The sequence below is a fragment of the Apostichopus japonicus genome, chromosome 2 (assembly GCF_037975245.1).
Source record: "Apostichopus japonicus isolate 1M-3 chromosome 2, ASM3797524v1, whole genome shotgun sequence".
Classification (NCBI taxonomy): Eukaryota; Metazoa; Echinodermata; class Holothuroidea; order Aspidochirotida; family Stichopodidae; genus Apostichopus; species Apostichopus japonicus.
In genome coordinates this window covers 11,506,215-11,534,095 of record NC_092562.1, presented here as the reverse complement: position 1 = coordinate 11,534,095, position 27,881 = coordinate 11,506,215, and the positions used below count along the sequence as shown (strand labels likewise).

The 27,881-nt window shown below is 35.7% G+C and overlaps 2 protein-coding genes across 4 annotated transcripts in view; both read right to left on the bottom strand.

The window, feature by feature from the left end:
- The window catches only part of LOC139977992 (sodium-coupled monocarboxylate transporter 1-like), a 71,065-nt gene that overhangs the window by 29,910 nt on the left and 13,274 nt on the right, over nucleotides 1-27,881 (bottom strand). The window lies entirely within an intron of this gene.
- Nucleotides 107-23,251, bottom strand: LOC139977984 (uncharacterized). The gene is made up of 10 exons (XM_071987878.1): nucleotides 23,135-23,251; nucleotides 20,688-20,741; nucleotides 20,428-20,481; nucleotides 20,168-20,221; nucleotides 19,903-19,956; nucleotides 18,999-19,280; nucleotides 16,520-16,601; nucleotides 12,324-12,410; nucleotides 11,357-11,449; nucleotides 107-5,818 (listed from the first exon to the last, which is right to left on the bottom strand). The coding sequence occupies exons 1-10, from the start codon at nucleotides 23,249-23,251 to the stop codon at nucleotides 5,760-5,762; spliced, it is 936 nt and encodes a 311-aa protein (XP_071843979.1). The 3' UTR covers nucleotides 107-5,759.

Here is a 27,881-nt window from a genome sequence, read left to right as displayed (position 1 = left end):
TATATATATATATATATATATATATATATATATATACGACCATATATACGACCATATATATATATATATATATATAAATATATATAACTCTAAATTAGACAGTTGAGCGACATAGCATAAAATGAACACTTAGGGCAACATTGGCAATTTAATGTAATTGTTTCACACTGGGCCATTGTAAAGACTCCAGTTTGAGTGCTTTTAATAATAATCCTTTTGCAAAATAAAAATACTAAGGATTTTAATTAAATAATCAATTATTTGTACACAAACACACTTAGGGCGACAAATAGATGTTGCCCTAAGTGAATCTCAGTGAATTTAACTGTGAAACAGCACTTTGGGCGACATCGCATCAAATAACACTTAGGACGACATTGGCAATTTAATGTAATTTCATCACATTGGAGTCCAGTATGGGTACTATTTATAGTAATCTCTTTGAAATATATATTTAGCAAGGAATTAAATTATGAATTTATTACACATATACATGTAATACAATGCTATTTTGTCACACTGGACCACTGTAAGGACTCCAGTGTGGGTACTATTTATAGAAATCCCTTTGCAGGACAATAAAGCAAGTAGTTTAACTAATTAATTAATTAATTAATAACACATATTTATGTTGGCGTATGTGAATTTAGCTCTTTTTACAACACTTGGGCAACATATCATAAAAACAGCACTAAGGGCGACATTGGCAATTTAATGTATATTTCATCAAACTGGACCACTGTTAGGACTCCAGTATGGGTATTATTTATATGTATCCCTTTGCAGAATACATATAGCAAATAATTTAACTAATTAATTATTTAATTGCACATATACAAGTTGTCCTATGTGAATTTATCTCTTTTCACAACACTTAGGGCGACATAGAAAAAAAAACAACACTTAGAGCGACATTGGCAATTTAATGTTATTCCATCACACTGGACCACTGTTAGGACTCCAGTATGGGTACTATTGATAGTAACCCCTTTGTAAAATAAATATAGCAAATAATTTAATTAATTAAGTAATTAATTACACATATAGCGCTTTGAGGCCTTTGCATAAAGCGCTCTATAAATATTTGCTTATTATTATTATATACAAGTTGTCCTATGTGAATTTATCTTTTTTTCGCAACACCTAGGGTGACGTAACATAAAAACAACACTTAGAGCGACATTGCAATTTAATGTTATATCATCACACTGGACCACTGTTAGGACTCCAGTATGGGTACTATTGATAGTAATCCCTTTGTAAAATAAATATAGGAAATAATTTAATTAACTAAGTAATTAATTACACATATACGAGTTGTCCTATGTGAATTTATCTCTTTTCACAACACTTTGGGCGACATAGCATAAAAACAACACTTACGGCGACATTGGCAATTTAATGTTATTCCATCACACTGGACCACTGTTAGGACTCCAGTATGGGTACTATTGATAGTAATCCCTTTGTAAAATAAATATAGGAATAATTTAATTCACTAAGTAATTAATTACACATATACATGTAATACAATGCTATTTTGTCACACTGGACCACTTTAAGGACTCCAGTGTGGGTACTATTTATAGAAATCCCTTTGCAAGACAATATAGCAAGTAATTTAACTAATTAATTAATTAATAACACATATACATGTTGGCGTATGTGAATTTAGCTCTTTTTACAACACTTGGGCAACATATCATAAAAACAGCACTAAGGGCGACATTGGCAATTTAATGTATATTTCATCAAACTGGACCACTGTTAGGACTCCAGTATGGGTATTATAATATTTCACTCTGGACAGCATAAATTTCATTGTTGCTTATGAACTTCTTGTGAGAGAAAACATAATTGGTTATTGTTTTAGTACCTAATCAACAGCCTTTACATTGGAAAAAATTCCGTCCCACCACATTCCGTCCCACCACATTGACACACCTTCGGTAAAATTAACACAATTCTTATGCATGAAGTATAATTTCTGCCATTGTTTCCCTAATGGTAGAAGAATAGTTCACCTCCATTTCAGTGTTAATAATTACTATGATATTGTACTACTTTTGATAATAATTACAAAAAGGTTACATGTACATGATTTCATGAGATTTATCATTCCGTCCCACCACGTCAATATATTTGTGTTACCATGGCAACATCTTCAAATTTGTGTCTGTTTTTTTTGTGTCTGTTTGCAGTCTCTGACTGACCTGTTTGTGTGGATATCCTGATTCCTTCATATAAGCTACATATCAAGTGGTATTATTCAAAAGGTCTATCAAATTCCGTCCCACCACAATTACGGTAATTTTGGCTTTGGCCCTAATACATTAGTGGCAAAAGTAGGTTACCATTGAACTGACATGCATTTCTGATTTCTCCCCCATCCCCACTCCCTCCTACTCATATCCACCCAAACTACTTTTCCAACCTTTTTCTCCCAAAATATTTATATCAATAAATGTATACATGCAAGATATACTAAAAGATAGGATATAACAAAGTTTTGTGCAGCTTCAACACTTTTGGAAATATATTTTAAAATCCATAACAAAGTCAATACAATATTTGAATGTTTGTAAGCCATTATATCAACATTTATGGTATTACATAATAATAAAAGTCCAAAACCAACATATTACTTTCATTACAAAGAATGACCTTAGTACAATACAACATTTGTGAAATCAGCTAGGGCTCTTATATGGAAGCTGGTCACTCCCAAACCGTTCGATTGAGAATTCTACGTGTTATTGCCATTGACCAAAACGATAGTTTCAGTTCCTGTTTATCACCTACCACCTACCTCCACAAACAGGCAGCAGCACAAAAACCAACATCCAATCAGTAGATGAAAGGATTCAAGCATGGTCAATTCGCCCAACCTTGAAGGTCATTTCGCCCAACCATTATTTTTACTGATATTCAGTCAGAATATAATTTTTTTCTATTTCACTAGTTCAATTTGATTTATTTTGGGTAATATTACTGTACTTCATGGTTGGTAAATAAAGTGAGGTACGCTCGACATCGATCAGAGTCTGAGCAGTTATTTCGGGTATAATGAGAGGATTGGTTACGCATACAATGGAAGTTATATTATTATACAAACAAAGGGGAATCGGTGTGGAGTAATATCACCTTTTCTATTTCATTTCGTTGCCTATCAAACCTAACCCCTTAAACACTGATCCATCCTCAAATTTCTTTAATATTCGGTTCGTATTCAGTAACGTTAACAATTCCCGAACGTTTCCTTTTCAAGTAATATATTTAATCAAGGTTGGGTGAAATGACTAGGGTGGTTGCACGAAATGACCAGGCTGGTTGGGCGAAATGACCAGGCTGGTTGGGCCAAATGACCAGGCTGTTTGGGCCAAATGACCAGGCTGGTTGGGCGAAATGGCAGTTGGGCGAAATGGTTGTTGGGCGAAGTGACCAGAAAGCTCTTATATCACTTACTGAAATATTCAACTAGTCTCAAATTTGCTAATACCAATAATTCGCCAATGGTGCAGTATCAGCCAATATTGCAATTCCTTATCATCCACCAAAGTGTGTGACTTTGTGAGCTTTGGAATTATCATCCTGGCATTTTTTAATATTCAAGGTATAATGTAATGAAATTCAAGGCAAAATGCAATTTAAGTGAGTCAAGTATTAGTTGGTTTGTAAACACTGGTGCATACATCAGCATCCTAAACACATGTGTTTGTTGTACCAGTTATGTTGCATGATCATCTGCAGTGGATCAGATCATGATTGCACAGGAGAATACTTGTCAGCCTACAGCTGGTTTACAATCACCACTTGTTATACGCTCATACTGGCATAACTGTCGTTGAAAGAAGATGCAATATAAACCACAGCTGTAATGCATATTTTTTCATTAGATGCAGACAATGAACATTTCATTCATTTCCAGTGCATATTTATATACTCTCTTCACAACATGTGAAGACAATATTCTGTATGTATAATTTGTAAAAGTGTTGTAGAACTAGGTGTTTAGCATTAGCAGTACATCAGGTTGGAATGCATTATTCTAGGCTTTATTTTTATGTCAACTCAATAACAGACTACAACCTGCTAAATGTAGCACTTTATCTTCAGGTGTCTAGTGAAACTATGTAGAAATGACAACCAGCTTAAAACTTGGTTTCCAAATTAAACTACAAACACTTCACCTTTACTTACCCTCAACCACATTACATGCCCCTATGCACTATTTTGGTCAAATGTCAAATTTAATACACATCAACCAGTCATCAGACAACAACTTCACACATAAAACAAAATCAACTTCCAGTTGCAGTATTATTGTACTTTCATAACCTCATTATTCTTTTTGAAATGAGCGCCAAATGCAACAGGGTTCATCTACTCAACCATCCACTCACCATTGAGTACAATAACAGTCCAACTGACATCAGAAGCCAATGCAAATACTACAAGATACTGTACATATAAGATTCACTACTGACAGTTGTAACACATATTTTAAGAGAAGTCAATTACAAACCACTTTGAAAATCTATCTGCGTTAGTAGAAGATTCCAATTCTGGCTTTTTGTTCAGTGAATAGTAAAAGTTTTGTAATTATAAAAACAGTAAAAGAGCATCAATTCAGTTTTAATATGCAATACATTTTAAATTCAAGAAAAAAGTATTTAACTTCAAATACAACTCATCAAATTTGTAATATAAACCTGAATGCAAATTGGTATAAAAGGAAGTTCCAATGCCCTAATACTGAAGTTTTGTAGATAAAAGGCAATAAGGATCATTAACTTAATATGATCAAATATGAAATATGACATTGTGTTCACAATTTAGCTGTATCTGTCTAATTTCTTTCTGGTGCAAACTGCTCATGAATTAATGAGATGATGCTGTCTCCCATAAATGAAAAAGTGCAGGATATTGACATTTTAGTAATTTGGAACAAGAATTTATAATGATGTGGCTTAATACTCCTTACCTGTAGCCAGGTAACTCTCTCTTTTCTCTGCGATCACATGATATTACAGGGGTTCAGGTTCAATTCACATACACTTAATTTGGTAGAGTTTGTAGTATAGGTAAGGTCTTTTTCATTTGCAAAAAGGGACATCTATATCAGGGGTAGCATGATCTATGCAGGGATTTCTTGATTTGTAATTTGAAGTTGTAACAACATTCCATTTGTATGCTATTGAAAATGTACAACCTAAGCAAATCAAATATCATTTTGAAATAACAAATAATGTACATGAATACAGTGGTTCAGTTTAACCCTAATTACTTTGTGTTTGTGCTTGGGAATCTTCAATTGGTTTCAATAATATGACATACTTCTCCAGTTTTCCAAAAAAAAGGAAGAACATCTCATTCCTTTTTTCTCTCACTAATTGGTTGTTTTTCTGAGACCTATAACTGTAAATCTTAGTTATATAATAATAATAATAATAATAATAAACAGTTCTTATTAAGCGCCCGTAACAGAAGTCTCAGGGCGCTTTACAAATATAAAAGTCAAAAAATACATAAAGAATACAAGTCAAACACACAGCAAAAGAAGCATATGACCGAATGACAAAAAGTAAATTAGCACACAAAAGGCAATAACCATGGATAAAAAAGCACTAACATGTATATACAAGAGAAAAGGATCAACATACAGGATTATATTAATCTGCCAACATACTCAACATTCTTTTCTCTGCCAGCTTTTGACATTTGGCAGATTCATTTATAATTTTTGTTTTCACAATGAATCAGTTGTAGGGTATATCTTCGCCCTGTGTCTTCAGGAAGTCATTAATTTCTTTTTGATCTAGGTGCAAAAAGAAACATCAGCAAAGTATTAGCGACTTCTTAATATACAAATAAACATTTTTTTGTGAAATCACCCCCTTCCCCCCGCCCACAAATACAAAATATGACTGAGGCATTCCCCCCATACTTAACATCCTAGAGAAATTTTGTTTACATATGTTGTCAGAAAAGACTTGTAGATGACCTTGTTCTTTAACATCATAAATGAGCCACTACTTCATCGGTCATGTTAGGGAAGAAGCATCTGGTGCAGAATAGTTTAAGCAAAAACAACATTTGACCTAATATTCCTGAAAATAGCTCAATTAAATTTTATAACTAGGCTAACCATGATGTTTCTATATATGCCAATAATCAATATCAAAACAAATCATCCCCTCTACAAATTTAAGTGTGCTAGTTGCGCGCAGCTTATGTGCCGAGGGCGAACATACAACAACGTTCGTAACTGGCGTACAAAAGTACGCAACCTGCGCGCAACCTGCGCACAACCCACGCGCTCCAAGGGAAGCGTGCGCTTTGTCTTAGCGCGCGCACACTAAGACGGAGCGCGCGCGTGCCATCTTAGCAGGCACACGCCTCGTATTAGCGTGCACGTGCTTCGTCTTTGCACGTGCACGCTTGATCTTAGCGCGCCAGTTCTTGGTTAAGCGTGCAAAGAGGACTTAAATACTTTTGCTGACTTCTGAAGCAAACAATTTGGACTTAGAAAAAAATGTGAAGCAAACAATTTGGACTTTGAAAAAATTGCTTATATGTCTTTGTGCGCAAGTAGTTCTTGGACTTGAACCATGTGGTAGACTTGTGTAAGGTGGTGCGGTGCGCATACAAACTTCTGGGTCAGTTTCATGGGAACCCGAAGGCCCTTAGGGGTTCTTGAAACAATTCTGTAGGGTATATTGAACAGTATTTAAAAGCATGAGAAATGTTACAGTACAATTAGGAACGCAGGCTTTCAGTGAAATGTTACTTCAAATGATCTTCAATGAAATCAAGATGCTTGTGCACCTTGGGAATAGGAGGAAAACAGGGCAATATTTTTCAGAGCCTGACAAACAATTTCTAATGTAAGTTAACAACACCTTTAGAAATAAGATACCTCATTACAAAGAACATGTAGTGAAATGAAATTTATTTACACTCATCATACAGTACATGTAAGTAATGTATCACAGGCTAACAAATAGAAAGAATATCAAAATTGAGGGAGAAATCCATCTTTTGTTTATAAGCCAAAATAAGTATGACACATGTAATGTCAATTGTGAATTCATGGTTAAAACCAGTAAGGGTTTTCCTTGCACTACACCACTAACTTGAGGCTTATGCTCCATTGTTGATAAAGAACTACAATTTGGAATTTACTGTAATTACGTATATCAAGTACTACCACACCTCTTTCTCCACTCAATCCCCCAGCCTCAAAATGTATACCAATTCCTTTTGCCCTAATATGAGCAGAAAGCTGAATATATACACAGCATTTATTCATGTCTCACAATGATTTCCTAAAGAAAACTAAACATTAAAATTGGTAACCTGAAGGCACTCATTTTAATTTGCAGTACACCCTGAGTATTAGTCTACCAGCAAAAGATATTATTCCACCTTTTAGTCACTCTCTAGTAAATTTGGAGCTTGTGCAATGAAAGACTCTTCTGGATTTTCAAACTGCATGAAAATACATAGCTCAGCAATATACTTTACAGGTATGATATGAAAAAAAACATCACCTTGATTTTTAACCATCAAAAGATGGTCTAATTTTAATGTTGTTCTGCAATTTGCAGCAATGCTTTCAGCCACAGAGTTCATGTGCTTTATCACAGCAAGATAATCTGAAGAGCACATACATTTCGCAGAGCAACTGCAGCATTTCGTACATTTTAAAAAGTACTTTATCTGCCCAAAAAATGTAACTCCCTCTTTAAGGTATCTTACAGTATATGAATTTCTTTTGGTCACAAGTTTGTAATCACTGCTGTAAAGTAACATGTCATTCAGCTGAAGACGAAGAAATTTGTAAAAAAGCTGTGGTTTATAACCAATACATTCAACTATCAATGGCAACAGATCTGACTCAGGGTTACATTGCAAAAGACGACCAACCACTGAAATGAAGCCATCTATCACCTCTGTCCTTGAGGCAGGTTTTTTCTTAACAGATAGTTTTTTAACATACTTCAATGTATCTGCCCCAACAGACACATTTTGCAATAACTCTGGAACCTTCAGCAAAGAACACAAATTATTTGCTATTTGCAAATGTGGCTTTTTTGTGCCCTGCACCATGTGCAATAATTTCCCATTGATATCTTCATATGCAAAGCATGAATACACCCACAGTGGACCAAGATTTCTCACTACACCTGGAAGATGGAGAAGCCCATGAACCACAGAAAGGCAGTACCTGTCTCCATATAATGTCCCAAACAAGTAACAAAACTGGATAAGTAAACTTTCACAGTATTTAATATCATTGACAGAAATACTGTCACTATTCAAAATGACAACTGCCTCTACTAGTAATGCATAATGCTCAAAAAATATGTCATTCATTAAACCCTTTAGAGCTGGTAAAGAGTAATAAAACAGCCATGCCCTATATTCTGATGCCTTCCAATAACCCAAATGATCTTTAATACTCCTTGGAATTCGGGAAATGAAATGTGGAGGCTTTATCTTGGTAAGTCGCATATCAATATTGTCAAGCAGTTTGGTTAAAGAAAATAGTTCTTTGGAATGAGATGTGTCGAACCATAAGTGTAACAATTTCTTAGATACTCCAAGCAGAACTGTGTGCATATAATCAATAGCCATTCCATCAGCAAGATTCATACCAAATGAACTTAGAAAAGTAGGCCCTTTGATGCCATTAATGGGCTTTTTCATTTGCATGGTATGCACTTTCATAGCATCACTCAACATTTTTTCATGAGACCGTTTAGGACCAAGGGGATTAGTCATGCAAAAAGGATATGTCCACACCGAGCCTTTTCCTGTTGATGTTGAACAGCCTTTTTGTAAGCAATGAGAAAGAAATTCAACTGTAAGTGTATGAATCACCTTGGAAAGGCAAACCCTACCTTGTAAGTACAGGTACATATGAATAAGCACCAAAAGCTTGTGTCTTAATCAAAAAAAGAAAAATGTTTGTAAAAAATTCAGGTAGAGATTGCACAACTCGTCCCAGCCTGTAATAATATCACAAAGTTTGCTCACTGCAGGTTCTGGAAAGTCAGGGAAACTAAAATAGGAATTTCAAGGTCTGGAAAGTCAGGGAATATGTGTAATTTTTCCAAAGGTCATGGAAAAGTCGGGAATCTAAAGAAACCATGTATTTTTTCCCTGATATTCTCAATCTAAAATTTGTTTATAATGTAAAAAAAAACAGAAGTGGGAAAACAAAATCACATTGAAGAATATTTCATTTGAGGTTCTTGAAAGTCATGGAAAAGTCATAGAAATTTTTGCTGTTGGAATGGGTACAAACTTTGTTTCAACTTCACATTTTTTTCAAGTCTTCCTGACAGCAACCCATTTGCCCCCCCCCCCCCCACTTTCCATTCCCCTTACTAATGAAAACAAATTGACAGTGATAAATATTTAGTCATTTTCTACATTTCATTGTCTCTTTGCAGAAAGTTGAATTAGTGAAAGGCACTGGTGTTTATGTCACTGTGCCAGAACGAACCAGTATTGCACTAAAAGGGAGAAAAGGTTTAGGTGTAATGTTGAGGAAAATTCTAGAAGTCCTCTTTTCCTTTGATGAACTTCGTCGTGGCTGTGCTGTTGGAGGAAGACCAAAGGCTTGCAACAAGCAGTCTGCTGACGTGAGTGTTCCGCTTGATCCCAAACGCTTGAGTGCAGCCAAAGGTGAGTTACTGTTAAAAGGTTTACTTTTTCTATTTATCAAGAAAAAAAGCTTGCAAAAGAGAGCATATATTTTAAGGTAGGTGTGTGCACCAAAAAAAGGAGTTGAGTGTTTCAAATTGTTTGCTGTTTGCATTCTACTTTGCATTTTGGTGATTGACAATTTATTAAAGGGATATTTTGGTGGCATGCAATGTGCACTTACAGAAAAGACAAAAATTTATAAACCAGAAATTTTGTACCTACAGAAAAAATTTTTCAGTGCACAACTGACACTTTTTCATGTGTTAGATATTATTTACATCAATTAGATAGGTTTTTACCCATTTCTTTGCAGCATATGTCCTGTGCTTTTGTCAAAAGAAGGGTCTGCCAGCACCGACAGAGACTGACATCAATGCCATAGTAAACAGCAAGTGTGTCACTGTTCGTCGTAGCTTCAAGCAGAAGTTTTCCAGTTTGACAGACAAGCGGCAGTAACAATTCAAAACTTCCCTGGGGTTGGGTATATATTGTATGCTAACTTTATAGGTCACTTAAAACTTCCTTGTATGATAGGTACTCAACAACCTTTGCAACTCTATTTAATATACTCCATATTTAGCCTTGCCATTTTTAAAATGACTTTAAACCTAAAGTATTTCAATTATATTCTTAAGCTGCAACTGCACATTACCTAAACATCTCTCAGTATTCCATTTTCCCCCTTGCCATTTTTTATACCTTGAAAACTTTTGGTAGTTTAGGTTACACCAAGCAATCTGAATCGAGTCATTTTAGTTAAAAACCAATGATTTCTTTCACCTGCCATTTTTCTGCTGCAGAATTAGATATTTTTTTTATATTGCATCAATCTTTTTTTATACTAACTATGATATCTTGCCAGTGTTTTTTAATATTCATTTTAATTAAACTGTTAACCAAAACTACATTAGTTCATTACTCTTATAAAGTTGCATGACACTGTTGACTTTATGAACAAAGTCTATGCATGTTCACAGTTTTAAGCCTTTAAGCTAAAATATCTGATTGTGACTCATCTGCCAAATCTCTCTTGCAAGTTTCCTTTTGTAGTGAGGGCGAGAGATTAAATTTTGAAAAGGAATAGGCTTGAGAAGTTAGCCTATGTTGGCAAAGACTCTTACTATGTACAGTATATCCACACCCCTTCCACCTCCCCCCCCCCAAAAAAAAAAATCAACACTGACCTGTTCTTAGTATTTTGACAGATTATTAACAATATGAACTATACAGTGATGTCACTGAACCCCACATGGAATATTGTTGCTACTGAACACTAGCTTACTCTAACATACAGATACATGCAGTAGTCAACAGTATTGTGCCTGGCTAACCGTAATTATGATAGGATAGTATGCATATAGCAGACACAGGTGTCAACAAAGTTCTTGTTATTGAACTTGTTACTGTCTAGCTAGTGACTAATATGCCTAATATACATAATTAAAAAATTGAATCTATTGGTTTTAGTAGGTGGAATGCTGGAATGAAAGATTAAAAGTAAATGGTCCATTCCATTAATTGAGGTTCCAATTGCTGACATTTTATGTGCATATAACTAACTAATACTAAAGTCAAACATGGATCCACAACTAATGGAAGATTTGATAAAACATCCTGAGATTTAAGCAGATTTTTGTACCTGGCATCTTCTTAGAGGTTCCTGTGATGTATTTTCTGAAAAATGCCATCACCTTCTTCTCATGGCTCTTTTCCCATATGGTATACTTCCTTACTGTAAGAAATAATATCATATCACATCAAATAGTAGTAGGTACTCAATACTAGTAACTCACAGTGAAAACTTACAAAAAACACAAACTATTGTGAACTGACATGTACAAGTGACCCTTGATACAGTCTATACGCTCCTGCACTTCCATGAACATGGAAGCACTTTAAATAACTAAAATGTCATGCCTACTATAATTGCCCAAATTCATGCAAAAGCATTCAGCTTTGATATTATATGATATCACAATGCACAAGTGCTTCATCTGTCCCCACAAAAGACAGACACTGAACAGACACTGACGGACCCATATTTAAGTGATCTTCAGCAGACCATGGTAAGAGCTGGTGTGGAGTCTAGAATAAAATCCATTTGCTAGAATTGAATGTGTAGGAAAATTCCTCTTGACAAACCATCCCTGGTATTGTTCTACCACAACAAATTTGGGGTTGATTGGTCAAGATGCCCAAACAAACAATCATTTTGGCACCGGTGGGTAAGAATGAAGTACAACTGGTACACAGTGAGATTTGGGCAAATCCTTAACCTAATATCACTACTGTATTTTTAGAGAACCTTATGATGGTAAACTATGTGTACAATGTTTCCAAATAACAATTTCAGAGCACCAGATTAGGATTGAATGTCCATACAACAAACACCCACCAGTAATTGCCTATCAGCTGTTAGCAGTGGAAGACTAAAACCTGATGAGCAGCACTGCTAAAATATACTTTGCATGTGCTGAAATGATATGTGATCGTAAAATAAATGAGTACACATAAAAGTAATTAACATAGATACTTCTATCCCTCCTGTATATATTTGTAGTATAAATTGTGGCTTTAATGCAAATGGTAGAGATTGCAGTCTATACCTATTTGACCCATTGAAATGTCGCGACGGTTGCCAACAGGGACATCATCTTCATCTTCATCTCCATCACTCTCATTAATTGTTGCAGCTTAAATTCAAAGCAGAAGACAGAGCTTGTTTAACAGCACTCTATAAAACAATATACTGGCAAGAAAGTCAGAATAATGCATGTTATTTGCTCATATATTTTTGATCAATATCAATTTTATGTTTTCATTCCAATATTTAGCAAATATGTCCAATGCAGCAGATCTTTGTCATGTGGTTGTTTATAAATTGATATGCCATGTCAAGACCAGCTGTTGCACATAGGTGTAAACAGGTAAATCTTACTTTCCTTAACAATGCATTTGCTGTAACGATTGAGTGGAATATATGGTGTAATTATAATAGCACCCATACTACCTTGATTTGTCTTCACCTCTCCCCCAATTTTTGGTTCCTTGCAAATAGCAAAAGGAACCTATGTAGTCAGGTTGGCGTGTATGTGCGTGTCTGTGTGTGCATCTGTGACACTTGCTTGGGTACACTCTATCTTAATAAGGGAAAGTTGGATTGGGGCCAAACTTGGACTATAGATCCGCCATATGAAGAAGGTGTGTCCTGTTGTTTTTGGCGCCCACAAAGGTCACCAAAGGTCAGTTATGGTCCAAAAAACAAAAATATTAAAACTGCAATAACTCCCAGTGCCAATGTGTGACACCATTGATATTTTGGGAAAAGTTGTGAACTGGTTAGGGGAACATTTTGAAATTTAACATTCATGTGATCCGAGGTCACAAAAGGTCAATTAATGTTAAAAAACTAGTATTTTTGAGATAACTTGAGAACGAATTGTCTGTTAGGGTTGGAAGTTGCTTCAATGTAATCAAATTGTCGACCCACATCTGGGTGACCCTTGACCTCAATTTGACCTTTTGGTGACCTTTAAGTGTTTTGAGGATTTTTACAGTTTCGATGCTATTTTCAGATGTCAAAGGTACCTTCTAATCATAGATGTCAATAGGTTGACCCTGTGTGACCTTCATGTGCAAAGTTATATGGGGTCAAAGTTTTTCGGTCGGAGTTAGGATGGTTGTAGACTTGTCGTGTTGTTTTTTGGAATCGGGAGATCAAACTACATCTGAAACCAAGGTCAAAAGGTCACATTAGTAAAAAAAATAGCTTATTTTGGGAGGAAACGGTCGAAAAAGAAAATGTTTGGTTTTGATGCTAGATTTTGATATCAAAGGTACCTTCCGATCAAAAATGTCAATGGGTTGAGACCCAGGTGAGCTTTGTCTGTGAAGTTATACAAGGTCAAAGTTAATTTTCAGACATTTAATGCAATAACTCCCAATGCCAAGGTGTGACACAGTTGATATTTTGGGACAAGTTGCAAATGGTATAGGGGAATATTTTCAAACTTAAAGGTCATGTGATTCGAGGTCAGCAAAGGTCAATTAATGTTAAAAAACTAGTATTTTGGGGGGAGAAAATGGGCAAAGAATGCTATATTCACGTCTCACCGATCAAAAATGTCACTGGGTTGACCCAAGGTGACCTTTTTGTGTTAAGTTATATGAGGTCAAAGTTAATTTTCAGACATTTAGTACAATAACTCCCAGTGCCAAGGTGTGACAAGGTTGATATTTTGGGACAAGTTGCAAATGGTATAGGGAAATATTTCAAACTTAACGGTCATGTGATCGGAGGTCACCAAAGCTCAATTAATGATAAAAACCTAGTAGTTTTGCGATAACTTGAGAACGAATTGTCTGTTAGGGTTGGGAGTTGCTTCAATGTAATCAAATTGTCGACCCACATCTGGGTGACCCTTGACCTCAATTTGACCTCTGATGACCTTTAAGTGTTTTGGGGATTTTTACAGTTTCGATGCTATTTTCAGATGTCAAAGGTACCTTCTGATCATAAATGTCAATAGGTTGACCCCTGTGTGACCTTTGTGTGCGAAGTTATACAAGGTCAAAGTTAATTTCAGACATTTAATGCAATAACTCCCAGTGCCAAGATGTGACACAGTTGATATTTTGGGACAAGTTGCAAATGGTATAGGGGTATATTTTCAAACTTAACGGTCATGTGGTCCGAGGTCAGCAAAGGTCAATTAATGTTAAAAAACTAGTATTTTGGGGGGAGAAATGGGCAAATAAAAAATGTTTGAATTTTTACAGTTTTGATGCTCTAGTTAGGTCTCACCGATCAAAAATGTCAATGAGTGGACCCCAGGGTGACCTTTGTGTGTGAAGTTATGTATGTATACAAGTTCAAAGTTAATTTTTTGACATATAATGCAATTAACTCCCAATGCCAAGGTGTGACATGGTTGATATTTTGGGACAAGTTGTGAATGGGGTGGTGGAACCTTTTCAAACTTAACGGTCATGTGATTTGAGGTCACCAATGTTATCATATCTGTTGACCCACTTGTAGGTGACCTTATATTTCTTACATTTTCGACGCCACATTCAGATCTCAAAAGTGCCTTCCGATCAAAAATCTGATCACAATTTGTGATCACAAAAGTGTTGGCTATAGTGTTGGTTATTTTATGGGCACATGTAGGACCACAATTACTTGGACTCTTTGAGCCCAATGTTGCTTGATAATATTATGTGTTTTGTCATATACCCCTACGCAAGGAACCACAGTGCCCTTGGGCTCTGGTTTCCAACATGGGTTTGCCATATCCATAGCATAACATTCATCATTCAATTCATTTCCAATGAATAAAGACATTCAAAGTGCAATGATCATGTCACAAGTTGCAATATTTTAATGAAAAGAATATTAAAAATTTGGATAATTCACATTTGAGCTTCATGGTGTAATGTTAGCTAAAGTCAAAGGTAAAGGCAGTTGATTCCACAGGTATAATTTAGTGAATAATGATGGTACCATTGTTCATACAAATTCAACAAAGCATTACAGTATGTATCATGTACGCAGTAATAGATGCATGTAGACATACACATGCAAAATGCTTCAGACAAGTGACAGCCTACAGTATATAATAAATATCTAACAATCTGAAATGCTCTCATTTTAATAATATTCTACCATACCTGTAAAATTGTGCTTCCCGTTAAGGAATAAAAAAAGAAATTTCACACTCTAAGATTTTTCTGCAAGTGCATCTTTTTTTTACTTTATCAAATCTATTGTAGCCCTTACTCACACATCCCTTTTCTGTGTAACGTTCCACTGGAACAAGTCCAAATTTTGGCTGCAAAGGTTGCTACTTTTTCCAAATCATCATTATCAATAACTTTTTAAGTGTGTAGTGTACTTGAAATGAAGCTGTTATAAGTTTTAAAATCTGTTTCAGCTATTCAATGTATACTAAGGTTGCTGCGTGAATATGGAAGAATCTCCTTTGTACTTAACCTATTCTCACATGTCCAAAAACAAAGGACGGACTGCCTCCAGTTGACTATTCACACCATGTACATGAATCTGTCTTTAATAGGTCTGTTCATTGTTCAAATCAACAAAACACTAATTCCTCCAGGAATCTAGAGCTCTCGAAAGTTATAACTTTCTATATATAGTACAAAATCTCACAGACCCACACTGAGACGGACCTACTGTACCACAGGTACAAGTACCATCGATAAACAGCTCTGTAAACCACCATGCAACAGCTCAAATAATTGTTTTTATTCTTTTGACAGATGAGATCACAAACTATGTTCAGTTTTCCCTCTTAACACAACATCCCACCACATACAAAGCCTCACACAGGTCTAGACCAAAAATAGAAGTACAAATAAAGCAGGTTGGTAGTGAAAGTCCTAATAAAACAAAACAATACTAATTGCCCATCAGGTATTGCCAGTGGATACAACTACATGCTAAACCTCTGATAAGTAGTAAAGTTGTGAAGTTCTGTATTTTGTCAGGGAGTGTCACTACTCAACAAGCCTCATAGGGACTTTTAGTACACTTCCTTTCACAAGTTTTGTTTCTTATCTCCTATGTTGTTATGTCATACTTATGTCATATAAAACAATATAAATGAAATGAAAAAATGAAAAAGTAGCACTTCCAAAACAGAGTTGCTCTAAAAATTACCTATAAGTGTGAAATAAGAATAAGCAAGTTACAAGGTGTTAGACATATTCATCTATTTCTCTCCTGTATATGTGTACTATTAATTGTGGTTTTAATGCAAATGTCAGAGATTGCAGTCCATACCTTTTTGACCCCTTGAAGTGTTGCGACGTTTGTTAACGGGGACATGATCTTCATCTCCATCACTCTCATTACTTGTTGCATCTAAAATACAAAGCAGAAGACACAGCTTGTTTACAGCATTCTCTAAACCAATATACTGGCAAGATAGTCAGAATAATGCATGCAACTTGCTCAAGTTCCGTCAAGACAGTTACTTAAATATGATGGGTGAAAACAGTAATATAGGATAGAGCATTTAACTATAGATAATGGAATTAGATGAAAAGCAGGACTGCATTGAAAAAGCTATGAAGAAGGAGAGGGACATACAGTACAGGTGAAACTGGTTGGAAAAGGCTTTGGGGTTGAATTCATTATAATAAGCACTTCACTTCTATCATGCCATACTCAATGGTATCAATCCTCAAAAGTTTCAGATATGATTAAAAATACAGTATACGAATGGGGTCTATGCCTTCAGTTACTCTACCCAGCTATCCAGATTGTTTTGTTGTTTAAAAGCTGCTTTACTAATATTATCCCATTCAGTGGAGTTAGCACAATCTGTTTCTGTATGTGTGATTTGTTAGCATATTTTAATGATAGTAATCTGATTTTAAAAGTGTCTGAAGATTAAATTGATGATATTTAGCGCTAGGCAGAAGTTTATTAATAAGTCTATGTAGAAGGTAGAGCATTCATTTCACTGTACTCAAATTCTAAATTGTATCTTTCATAAATGTTGATGCATGGACATGATTTTTGATGACACTATTATCATAGCGTAAACCACAGTTGTATCAGGTAGTTTTGTGTTTTATCTCTTCCACGGGATCAATGATGATTTTTTTATTATATAATACCTTGGTCAATTTCCAGCAAACTGCGGCCAATCTTTGTGACCTCATGGACAGCCAGGGGTGCTTAATAGATGTTATGATTAATGTCAGCACTATGACCCATGTGCTTATAAAAATGGGTCCTTTCAGCCTCGGGCACATCCATGCATGCATACAGGGTACTTATTCTGTGCCTGTTCTTTGTGGCGGTGATATTTTGTTTGTTCACTACCCCTGATGCCTCGCACACTGCAGCGACTGCATGCCATCCAGACACATGGTTAAGGGATTTACTGGTGGCTGCAAACACATAAGAGTTCTCTTCTGAAATTCCACATTGCCTGTGACAGACTTTGTCTGTCAACTTCCTCATGCTTACTAGGCAGTCCTTTGGGAATAGGACAGGAACTAAATGATTGTTCCCTTTTCCTGATTGATAAGCAACTTTGAGTGTGTGGACCAAGGCTTTCCCAATGGGGTCAAGCTTGTCTATTTGGTCCTCACTTATCCAAGAATTGTTGTCTGCATCCACCCATTCTGATATTCTCAGGCGGGAAGGTTCACCACCTCTCCTAGCATTGAACAAAGTAAGTCTTGACACTGTAAGATCTCTTAGTTCTTTAAATGCATGTGAATCCCAAACTTTGTAGCAGTCGCTAAGCATGGAAGAAATAGTGTCAACAGTGAATGCTTTTTTCTTCAAGTCAGCCTCCAGTGGCAATGCCTCAAGTTTGCTTGTCTGTTTCGGTTGAGGGCATAGGTAGCATCACCAAATATAAAATCCTTGTTCAGTTGGAAAACTTCACAGAACATGTCAATTTCAGATGCTTTTTCATCCATGCCGTCCATCAGATAAGTAGCCTTCACTATTTTTGCAGATTTCAGGAGAAGGTAATAAAGTCCTGACTTGAGACCAGGTTTTAGTTCACTTGAAGCTTCTTTAGTTGTGTATGATTCAATGGCCTCTTGTAGCTTTCTGAAATGGCATCTATTGAACATGTCTGATGCACTACCACCTTGCTGTGTACTCAGTTCCTGATTTTGTTCTAATTTGCTTTTGAAGCACAAATACAAATTTGACAACCGTCGCATGTCACACATTACTGATTTTTTCACCTCTATCACTTTGTCCTGCTTTCTTTGGGGTTTTTTCCACAAACGTTTTCCAATTGTAATGATATCTTGATCACTCCTGCATATGGTCCCCACTGCATCATCATTAAATTTGGCGAGAATATTATCTCTGAACTTGGGACCGACTTCCTCCTCTACTGACATCAATGACAGTGGAACAGCACATGCACCCCTGGAACTTTCTCCTTGACATCGGTTCTTGTGTCTGTGGAATATCTGTTTGGCATAGAATCCATTGCACAAACCACACATTATTAGAGACGAGGTTGTCTGTGCCCTTTCTCGCTCATATACTGGGTTTTCCTCCTTAGCCTGTTTAGTGTTATGCTTAAGGATAGCATCTTTGAATGATGCAAACATTTGATCCCGTTCCGACTTTGGGAGCTTCGTAGCTCCACTGACTTTTTGATGATCTTTATGTTTGAGCTTTATATGTCTTGACAATTGTGTTTGACATGTCACAATTGTCACAATTGTCTTGACATGTCACAGACTGGACACCTTCTGTTGGGTTTTTTATACTTGTCACAGGAGGAAGATGGAGCATCCGTATTTTGAATAGGGATTGCTGAAACAGATGGTTCCAATAAATTAGCTGCAACTAGATCTAGGGATGTGGTTGTAACCTCTGGCAAAGATGAAATTAAAGCAGATTCCCCTGACACATTCAAAGGAATTTCTTCACTAGCATCCGAGTCAGAGTCACAGTAAGACGGTCTCCAATCACTCACACAACTGTCATCACTGCTATCATCATCCAAGAGGAAATTAGCCATCTTGGGAATCCTTGTCCTTGTTCTATTTGTTACCTAGTGTGCAAAAAAAAATAATGAATAAAATATTACCCAATGCCAAAGTTATTGTAATAGCATAAAAAGGGAACCCCAACAGCAATAGGATTGTTAAGGCACCACTGAACTTGTGCAGAAGATAATTGATGGTACTGGTGGCAATTGTAATATATTGTAACTGCCTAAGTTGCTGTTGAGAAAATAGCATTCACACACACACTTCCTATCACAAATAAAATTGTACTCATTAAGCACTTCCATGCACTGAAAATATAGATGTTCACAAATTTATCAACCAGTTTATCAATCATTGTGTAGTCATAATGCAGTAGCCTATATGTACAGCAATAATAGGCCTATGCTGCAATCATAACTAATATTAGTAATAACTTGTAGTACTTTAAGTATGCACTAGCTTGGAGGCACTTTTGCAAAAATAAGAAATATAAATAAGCTAACATCAGAACACATATGCTGGCTGAGGTCACATGAAGGTCAATTACTTGTATGATAGGCTTTTTCATTTGGGACATCAAGGCAATATGTCAGTGTGTGATGGTCAGGGAGGGGAAGGGTCAGCAATAAATTCCAGAAGCATAAAACATTTTTTTTTTTTAATTTTGAATAATTGGTAACCTACTTCTGTTTGGCAGATGGACTCAGAATCACTTGATCTTGCTGGTTCAACTGGATTCTGAAGGGGAAAAACGTGAACACTGAATGAAACTTGAAGATCAATGACATGTATGACAGGCATTTTCATTTAGGACATCACAGGAGACATGTCGGTGTGCTGGGTGGGGAGGAGGAAGGGTCAGCAATTAAAATTAGAAACATTGAAACAATGTATCATTTTTTTTTGTATTTTTTAATTTTTGATTAAATTTGGATAAATGGTAACCTACTTCTGTTTGGCAGATGGACTCAGAATCACTTGATTTTGCTGGGTCAACTGGATTCTGAAGGTGCAAAATGTGAACACTGAATGAAACTTGAAGATCAATGACATGTATGACAGGCATTTTCATTTAGGACATCACAGGAGACATGTCGGTGTGTGCTGGGTGGGGAGGAGGAAGGGTCAGCAATTAAAATTAGAAACATTGAAACAATATATCTTTGTATTTTTCAATTTTTGACTAAATTTGGATAAATGGTAACCTACTTCTGTTTGACAGATGGACTCAGAATCACTTGATCTTGCTGGGTCAACTGGATTCTGAAGGGGAAAAACGTGAACACTGAATGAAACTTCAAGATCAATGACATGTATGACAGGCATTTTCATTTAGGACATCACAGGAGACATGTCGGTGTGTGCTGGGTGGGGAGGAGGAAGGGTCAGCAATTAAAATTAGAAACATTGAAACAATATATCTTTGTATTTTTCAATTTTTGATTAAATTTGGATAAATGGTAACCTACTTCTGTTTGACAGATGGACTCAGAATCACTTGATCTTGCTGGGTCAACTGGATTCTGAAGGGGAAAAACGTGAACACTGAATGAAACTTGCTTGATTTATATTAAATTCATTACTTGCAGTACTACTGTAGTCTAAGTGTTATATTAAATCATGATATTAAATCATTCGCACAGCACATTTATACACCATTAATACAGTAGCTTTGCATTACAAACACAAAATGAAACACGATTTGAGGTTACTCTTTTTGTCACCTGATGTGGTAGGCCTACATGTAGCCTAAAGCAAGTGCATGCTGCAGTTAATTGTAACTAATGTAAGAGATATGTAGAGGTATGCTAAATTGCTTGACCACCTGTATCATCACATTCTAAATTACTATTCAAAAGGTATACATGATGCAGTGTAAACAAATTATATAGTAGATTTTATAGAATCACTACTGTATGCGATATTGTCAATGTTCTTCGGAAAGCTTTATCCTATATTGTGAGAGCATGCAGAAGGTAACAAACCAAATTAAGATAGAACAATCTTATGATCAGAATATAGGGTGAATACATACTGTTCTTCAGCCTTTGCTGAAAGCAAGGACCCAAAATTTACATTTAAGTTGGTAAGCTTGATTTTGCTATTTCTCAAGAAACCCAGAAATATTACCCAAGAACCATTTAAGTTTATGTTCATTCATACTTAGTAAAGATTCCTAAATCCTATTGGTCCATTCAGGTCAGCTGACCGTGGTTAATCCTGTGAGTAACACACGGTAAAATTACGGGGCATCACTTTAATAAATCTCTGGTAATATGTAACCAAAAATGTTTTGTTTTATGATTTTTCCCCCCACACAAATGGTAGTGTATGAATGAACGGGGTTAATCAACGGTCTAGCGTGCGTTTAACTCACATGATTAATGCACTCCGGGTGTTAATGCTATCGCTGGATGCACTCTGGCTCCGCTACGCTCCGCCCTAGTGCATCGCTTGCATTATCCCCCGATCGTGCATTAATCCTGTGAGTAACGCACGCTAGACCGTTGATTAACCCCTTATTTAATAGAGCCGGGATGTTGAACATGCAGTCCAATCTTTTGTAAATCAATTATGTATATTTGGTACTATACAATAAAGTATACTACCATGTACATAGTTTCCATCATGATACTGTATTAATTGGGTGGATATCCAGCATTACCAATGTTTTCCCAACATTAGTGTGTAAAAAATATTGTGCAACCAGGCATAGATTTCAATCTACACCCATAAGAAGCTGTTAAATGAAACTGTAATGGTACAGGACAACTTCAGTACCTTTAGAAACCCACAGAAAGATATGTTTTCCAACTGATCTGTTTCGTCAAGTTTTTTTTTTTTTTCGTTTCTGTTCCATTTCTTCGAATTCTAGCTTCCTTTTTATCTGAAAAATAATTAATGATCATATGCTAACTATAAAAATCCTAATCGATGTAGTCATAACAACTGTTCTTGAGCAAACACAGGTAATATTATACAATGAATGTATTACAAGAATCAGTAACAGAAGCAATAAGCATAAAGCAGATAAGCTACTAACATAATTTTCTGGATGTTGCACTCAGCATATTTTGATAAGACTGACAAGTTTATAATGAAACAGTGAACATTGCAGTTGATGATGTTTAAAAGCTTTAGGTGGCATGACAGTCCAACAATCTTATCACCATGCATACCAAGTGTGAAGATAATCAAACATTTGGTTGTAAAGCCTTGCCAATTTTAAAATGTTAAGTTAGGCCCTCTGCTGTTGGCACCACCAATTTCCAACATAAAAAATACAGAGTATGAAATACCATGTTTAAAAGCATCAGAACTATGCAGAATGCTCATTTATACATAGTGGTTTTGATGCCATAAATATGCTAATGTATTTTCTAGCTGCACTTAGCAATCAGCATAACCGTATATTCTGATAGGAAACAAGTTTCAGTTATTCTACATGTAACAACTAATGTGGTGTGCGATTAAATTCACATTTCTATGTGAAATTAAGGAGTGCAGTTATAGCAATGTCATATACAGTATTTATCAAGGATTATTCTGAGTTATTTACTGTTATAACACACTACTAGCTCTTCCCATTCGTAAAGGTACTGAAATTATTTTTTTATTAAACCAGCATAAAATGTGTGCTCAATATGAGCAACAAATATGTTTGTACCAAGTATGAAAATAATCCAATTTGTCATTTTTGAAATATTACTTTAAAAAGTTACATTGTGTTAAGGTAACCTATTAGCCCTGAGCTCAGATGAATATTATGATAGTGTACCTACCACTAATTGCCATCACATACCAATCATGAAAGTATCAGCAGCCTGGTTTGTCAAACAAGTCAGCATGTATCCCAACTCAATTCCCATTAAAGAATCCCTTACAATATGCAACAAAGTTGAAAAAGACCACTAACCATTTGCCGCCATGGAAGATCTGCCACGCCATAATCAAACCTAATCTCTTCATTTTCCTCAATATCTTTTTGGGCAAAAAGACAAAGGTGTGGTTTCCTTTCAACCTGAACTACCATCATTTTTGCATTTGCATAATTTGATTCTGAATCATTTATCATTCGCCCAACCCGTGTTTTGGCATCATTGGTAGCATCAACACTAAATAAGAAAAAAACAGCTATATTTTTTATGGAAATTGTATACAAATTATAAAATACATATAAATATATAAAATTATATATAAGTTATTATCTCATGAATAATGAAAGACTTAAAAATATATATCATAGTTATCCATAAATCTCAAGCAAGCCTATGACATCTGCACTACATACAAGAGGATTCATGTAATCCTTATGACAATCATACTGTATGTACCAAGAATGATAAAAGTCCATCACATGTGGTTCTTTAGATAGCAGGCTCACATCTTAATACACATACAAATATGCAACATTTTCCAACTTCCTCAGTGACACAGTTTACCCTGCCCTTCCCTTTGTCTGGTCCCCTAAATTAAAAGCTTCAAAGTTACATCCAGACAAATTCAATTGTACAAAGTGGTACATGGTCTAGAGTTACAACTTAAACTACATATATGGTCAAGAATTTTTTGAAGCAATCTATAACTTCAAGCATTTCTACCCAACTTCCCCCTCCCAGCTCACCCCTACCCTACTCCTACACACGCACAGACACCCACACAGTGCTGAGTTCCTAAAAAATCTTCCCTGGGCTGAACCCTAATATAGGAAGAAAAGTTTTCATTTTCCCCTTACACCAAAAAGGCTATCTACGTTTCTGAGAGGCGATCAATATATATCTACATTTCATTGATCCCATAGTGGGTAAACATTGAGTACATGTATGTATATTGTGTAGCATCACATTAAATTGTCTGTGGCATCTGGAAAGAGATAAATCAGGACTGCAGTAGTTTGATTCCTACACGTTAGTGCAGAAGGGTGAATAGACTATTATTTTCAAGGGAAGTATTGTTGTATAGATGTAGTAGCATGACATTTTCAATATAGCCATATCCTTTATTACTAAATGCACTGATCTCGCAGATGCTCTCACATATGGAAACTATAGTCACTGTTTAGCACACACGCTTTAATTAGAAACTTGTTTCATAGCCATGAAATTTATTCCTTCTTAAATACATCTTTAATTACCATTTCACAATCAAGGCATCGACAACATGCCCACACACAAAGCTGTTGATAACACATATATGCCACTATATCCCTGAGTAGGGAAAAAAAAAGTTAGGAGTACAAACCATTTCACAGTTCCATCTACTTTAAAGAAGTAGAGAAATGATCCTTTTTCCTCAGGGTACATTCTTTTCCCTCTTCAGAGCTTCCTTGTGGGAAATGAGCTCTCCACAATACTCAACAAGGAACTCCCCTTTGATGAACTTCCTATAGGGTGCAAATATGCCATAACCTGTAACCACAAAATATGCAGTTACAGTATGTTAAGTTAATATCATTTTCTGGCCATGATAGCACTCACCATAATCTGAGAGTTGATTGCAACATGTAAAAGCCCTGTCAACCCAATAATTTGGAGACATTCTTGAATAATCTACAGTATTGTACCTCCAGGTTTACGGTATAGTTTGTACCCAATATGACATAAACCTACATGAAGGACCCATTTTCAATTATTTCTTCTACCTGTAGCTGATTTAAAATGATCTTGTGCAACAACACTTAAAAAACTAATGACATAATGTGTTGTCCTATCAAACACTTATACAAACTACTAGTTTGTACCAAATAATCTAATGTGTAATATCATGCTTACAAAATATTGGAAGACCTAACGATAGGGCTAATCTACGATTGCAGACCAACATATATTCCAAGTCTGATACTAACACAGTGTCCTTCATGTACAGTATCATCATGTTCATAAGCAACCATGTAGTACATATGCTATCTGACTGATTTTAATATGGTGGCACCAATAGTATGAGATTATGCCATGTACTTTATTAATTCTTGCTTGAGTATAGCTCCATACCAAATATTATGCAAATCATGTGCAATGGATCATGCCAAATTAAATTTGAAATTTTACATTAAGCCCCACATTTCAGAGAACAGCTGCACATAATCTACTACCCCTGACCAACATGTATACATTTACTGCAATACAACATGTTTTAAGCATATATTATTACCATTCACAAAACTGTTCTTCAAATACTGTGAATAATTAAAAGAGCTCAACAATACATACACAGCAGTGCTGTTGTATTTGAGACAAATTAGACTCACCAATAAAGTCATCAATAAACTGGACTGAAAATCCCCACTTATCAACTTTGTTACGGCAGTAGTGGATAGCCTCTTTTAATGGCCCCAAACTTCTCTTTACACGAGATCTAAGTTGCATCTGTTAGAAAGATGTCATAAAATTATAATGCTTTTGCAATATATATGACAAATCTGATGAAAGGTAAATGACGTACACATTCACCTACTGTATTTAACAATATGTGTGAATTATGGAAAATGACACTTAATCATCACAGATTCCTTGAAACACATTTCTAAAGCTGAAATACTATAAAATAAACCTCTAACCTAATTTGAAGTTCAGCTTGTTTAAATCAGTGTGTACTTTGTACAGTTTGGAGTTAACAAAATAATCATTTAGTTTAGGTAGAATGACCACACATTTGTTATCAGGTATTAAGACTACACAGTATAGCTGTTCCTTTTATTTGCATCATCCATCTAAGCATGACTTCAGATAATCAACACCAATTAACTGAGAGTTAGGAAGCCAACTTAATCATCCCAAAAACCTTTATAACCAGTGGCAGGTCCAGAGGGGGGTGGGGTCGGGGGTTCTCACTAGGTGGCATAATCTGTTTTTAAGGGCCCCTAATTATTAATTTAAAACTATTCCGAAAAATGTCCCCTAAGATGCCTCTTCCATGTCAGCAATCACATTTTCAGAACCTACTGTATGTTCTGCCCCCAGTGAGAATAGCTATTAATGCCTATTTCTGCTCATGAATGTACCTGGGCTGTCCCGCTGAAAGAATTAAGTACCCTGAAGCAATGGTTTAGAAGCAGTTTCATAATTTATCTCTATACACTGCACATTTTTTATCAAAAAAATACCAAAATTGAATATTTTGACACTTTTAAGTTGACTCAACTTCACAAGATGAATGTTTCCATAGCGTAAATTTTCATTTTCCATTTCTTTGTGAAGCTATGCAACTGAAATTTTCAGGATATGATTCTTTCATGGTATTCCAAGCATACATTAAATTTAAATAATATTAAGAAGAGGGTCGATGTACAACATACTCAAAAATCTGGTGATTACATATGGAATGAAACAGTAACCAACTTCCCATGCGAGGTTATTTATTCCTTTGCACTATTGACCTTCAACTTTCCCCTACTAGTGTAGGGTACTACAGTTCCCAATTATAGAAATACTTTAGAAATTGTTCGGTCCATTTCCCAGATGTCTACAGTAGTTTAAGGAAGGTTCAGACAAGGAAAAACAACTAAAAATTAGGATCAAGAGTTGTTCTCATTCTCACTTTATGATATTATTTCAGTGATAAATTTTGTAGATGTTCTTTCTGTTCAGCATTAGGGTATATTAACCAGTCACTGCCGAGATGCACATCATGTGTCAGTCCAAGCATTTACGATTGTTTTTCTTGGGATATATCATTTCTGGAAAGTTAGCCGAATCAATCACTCACAATGACAGTTATGGGTATTATTTAATGAATTGTTGTAAACAGTATCCTGAAGTAAGTTTACAAAGCATTTTATCAAACTTTTGTTTTACAGAGAAAATAAATCGTGATGTCAATGGAACTCTTTGTCTTTGATCATTTTCTTTTGAGTGGTACTTCTTGGAGCATTATAGTAATTTTCTCCAGAGGGCAGTGATAATGCCATCTTACCAAGCTTACATGCGATATTTGCCACATAATACTATCACTGGTATTGTTAACAGGTGATTTGAATGAGTACTTTCAGAGAAACCCTAACATATATGGTTTGTTGCAGTAAATGACATTTTTTCCCATACAGGTACATAATGCAGCGGGCCCTAGGCCTATACTAATAGGCTAGTCCAAAATCGGTAAAATAATGATCAATGAAGCTCACCCTTCGCCCAAATATATATTCATATCAGTGCTCAGCAAAAAGAAAAAATTAATATTGTGAAAAAACCTATTCATCCTCAAAACTACACAGCTCTTCAAAGTCTCTGAATGGCCCCGAGACGAAACGTTTGGAATAGCCTTAGTACTACTAAAGTACTAGTACTAGGCTAATACATGGCAGTACCAAAAAGGCTTATATCTAGGCCTACGTTATGCATAGCCTATAGAGCTACCGTAATTAGGAGCATAGCCATAAATACTAGCTAAGGAGAGTGCTTCCAAAATAAAAACGGCCGCTTATGCCATTAAATGAACTACATAAATGGTTAACTTACCGTTCTTCCCGCGCCGTGTGACTGGCATATCTGCATTTGAATGGATTTAATATAATCATATACTCAATAGGCTATCTAAGCATGATTGAGGTTCGCGTACATACGTATAGCCGAACGGCGCGAAAGCGTAAAGTTATAGAGGGCCGGCTTCTCATCGGTGAAATAAGATACCGTGCAATGCAATATTTGCAATATATCTTCATTTTCGCG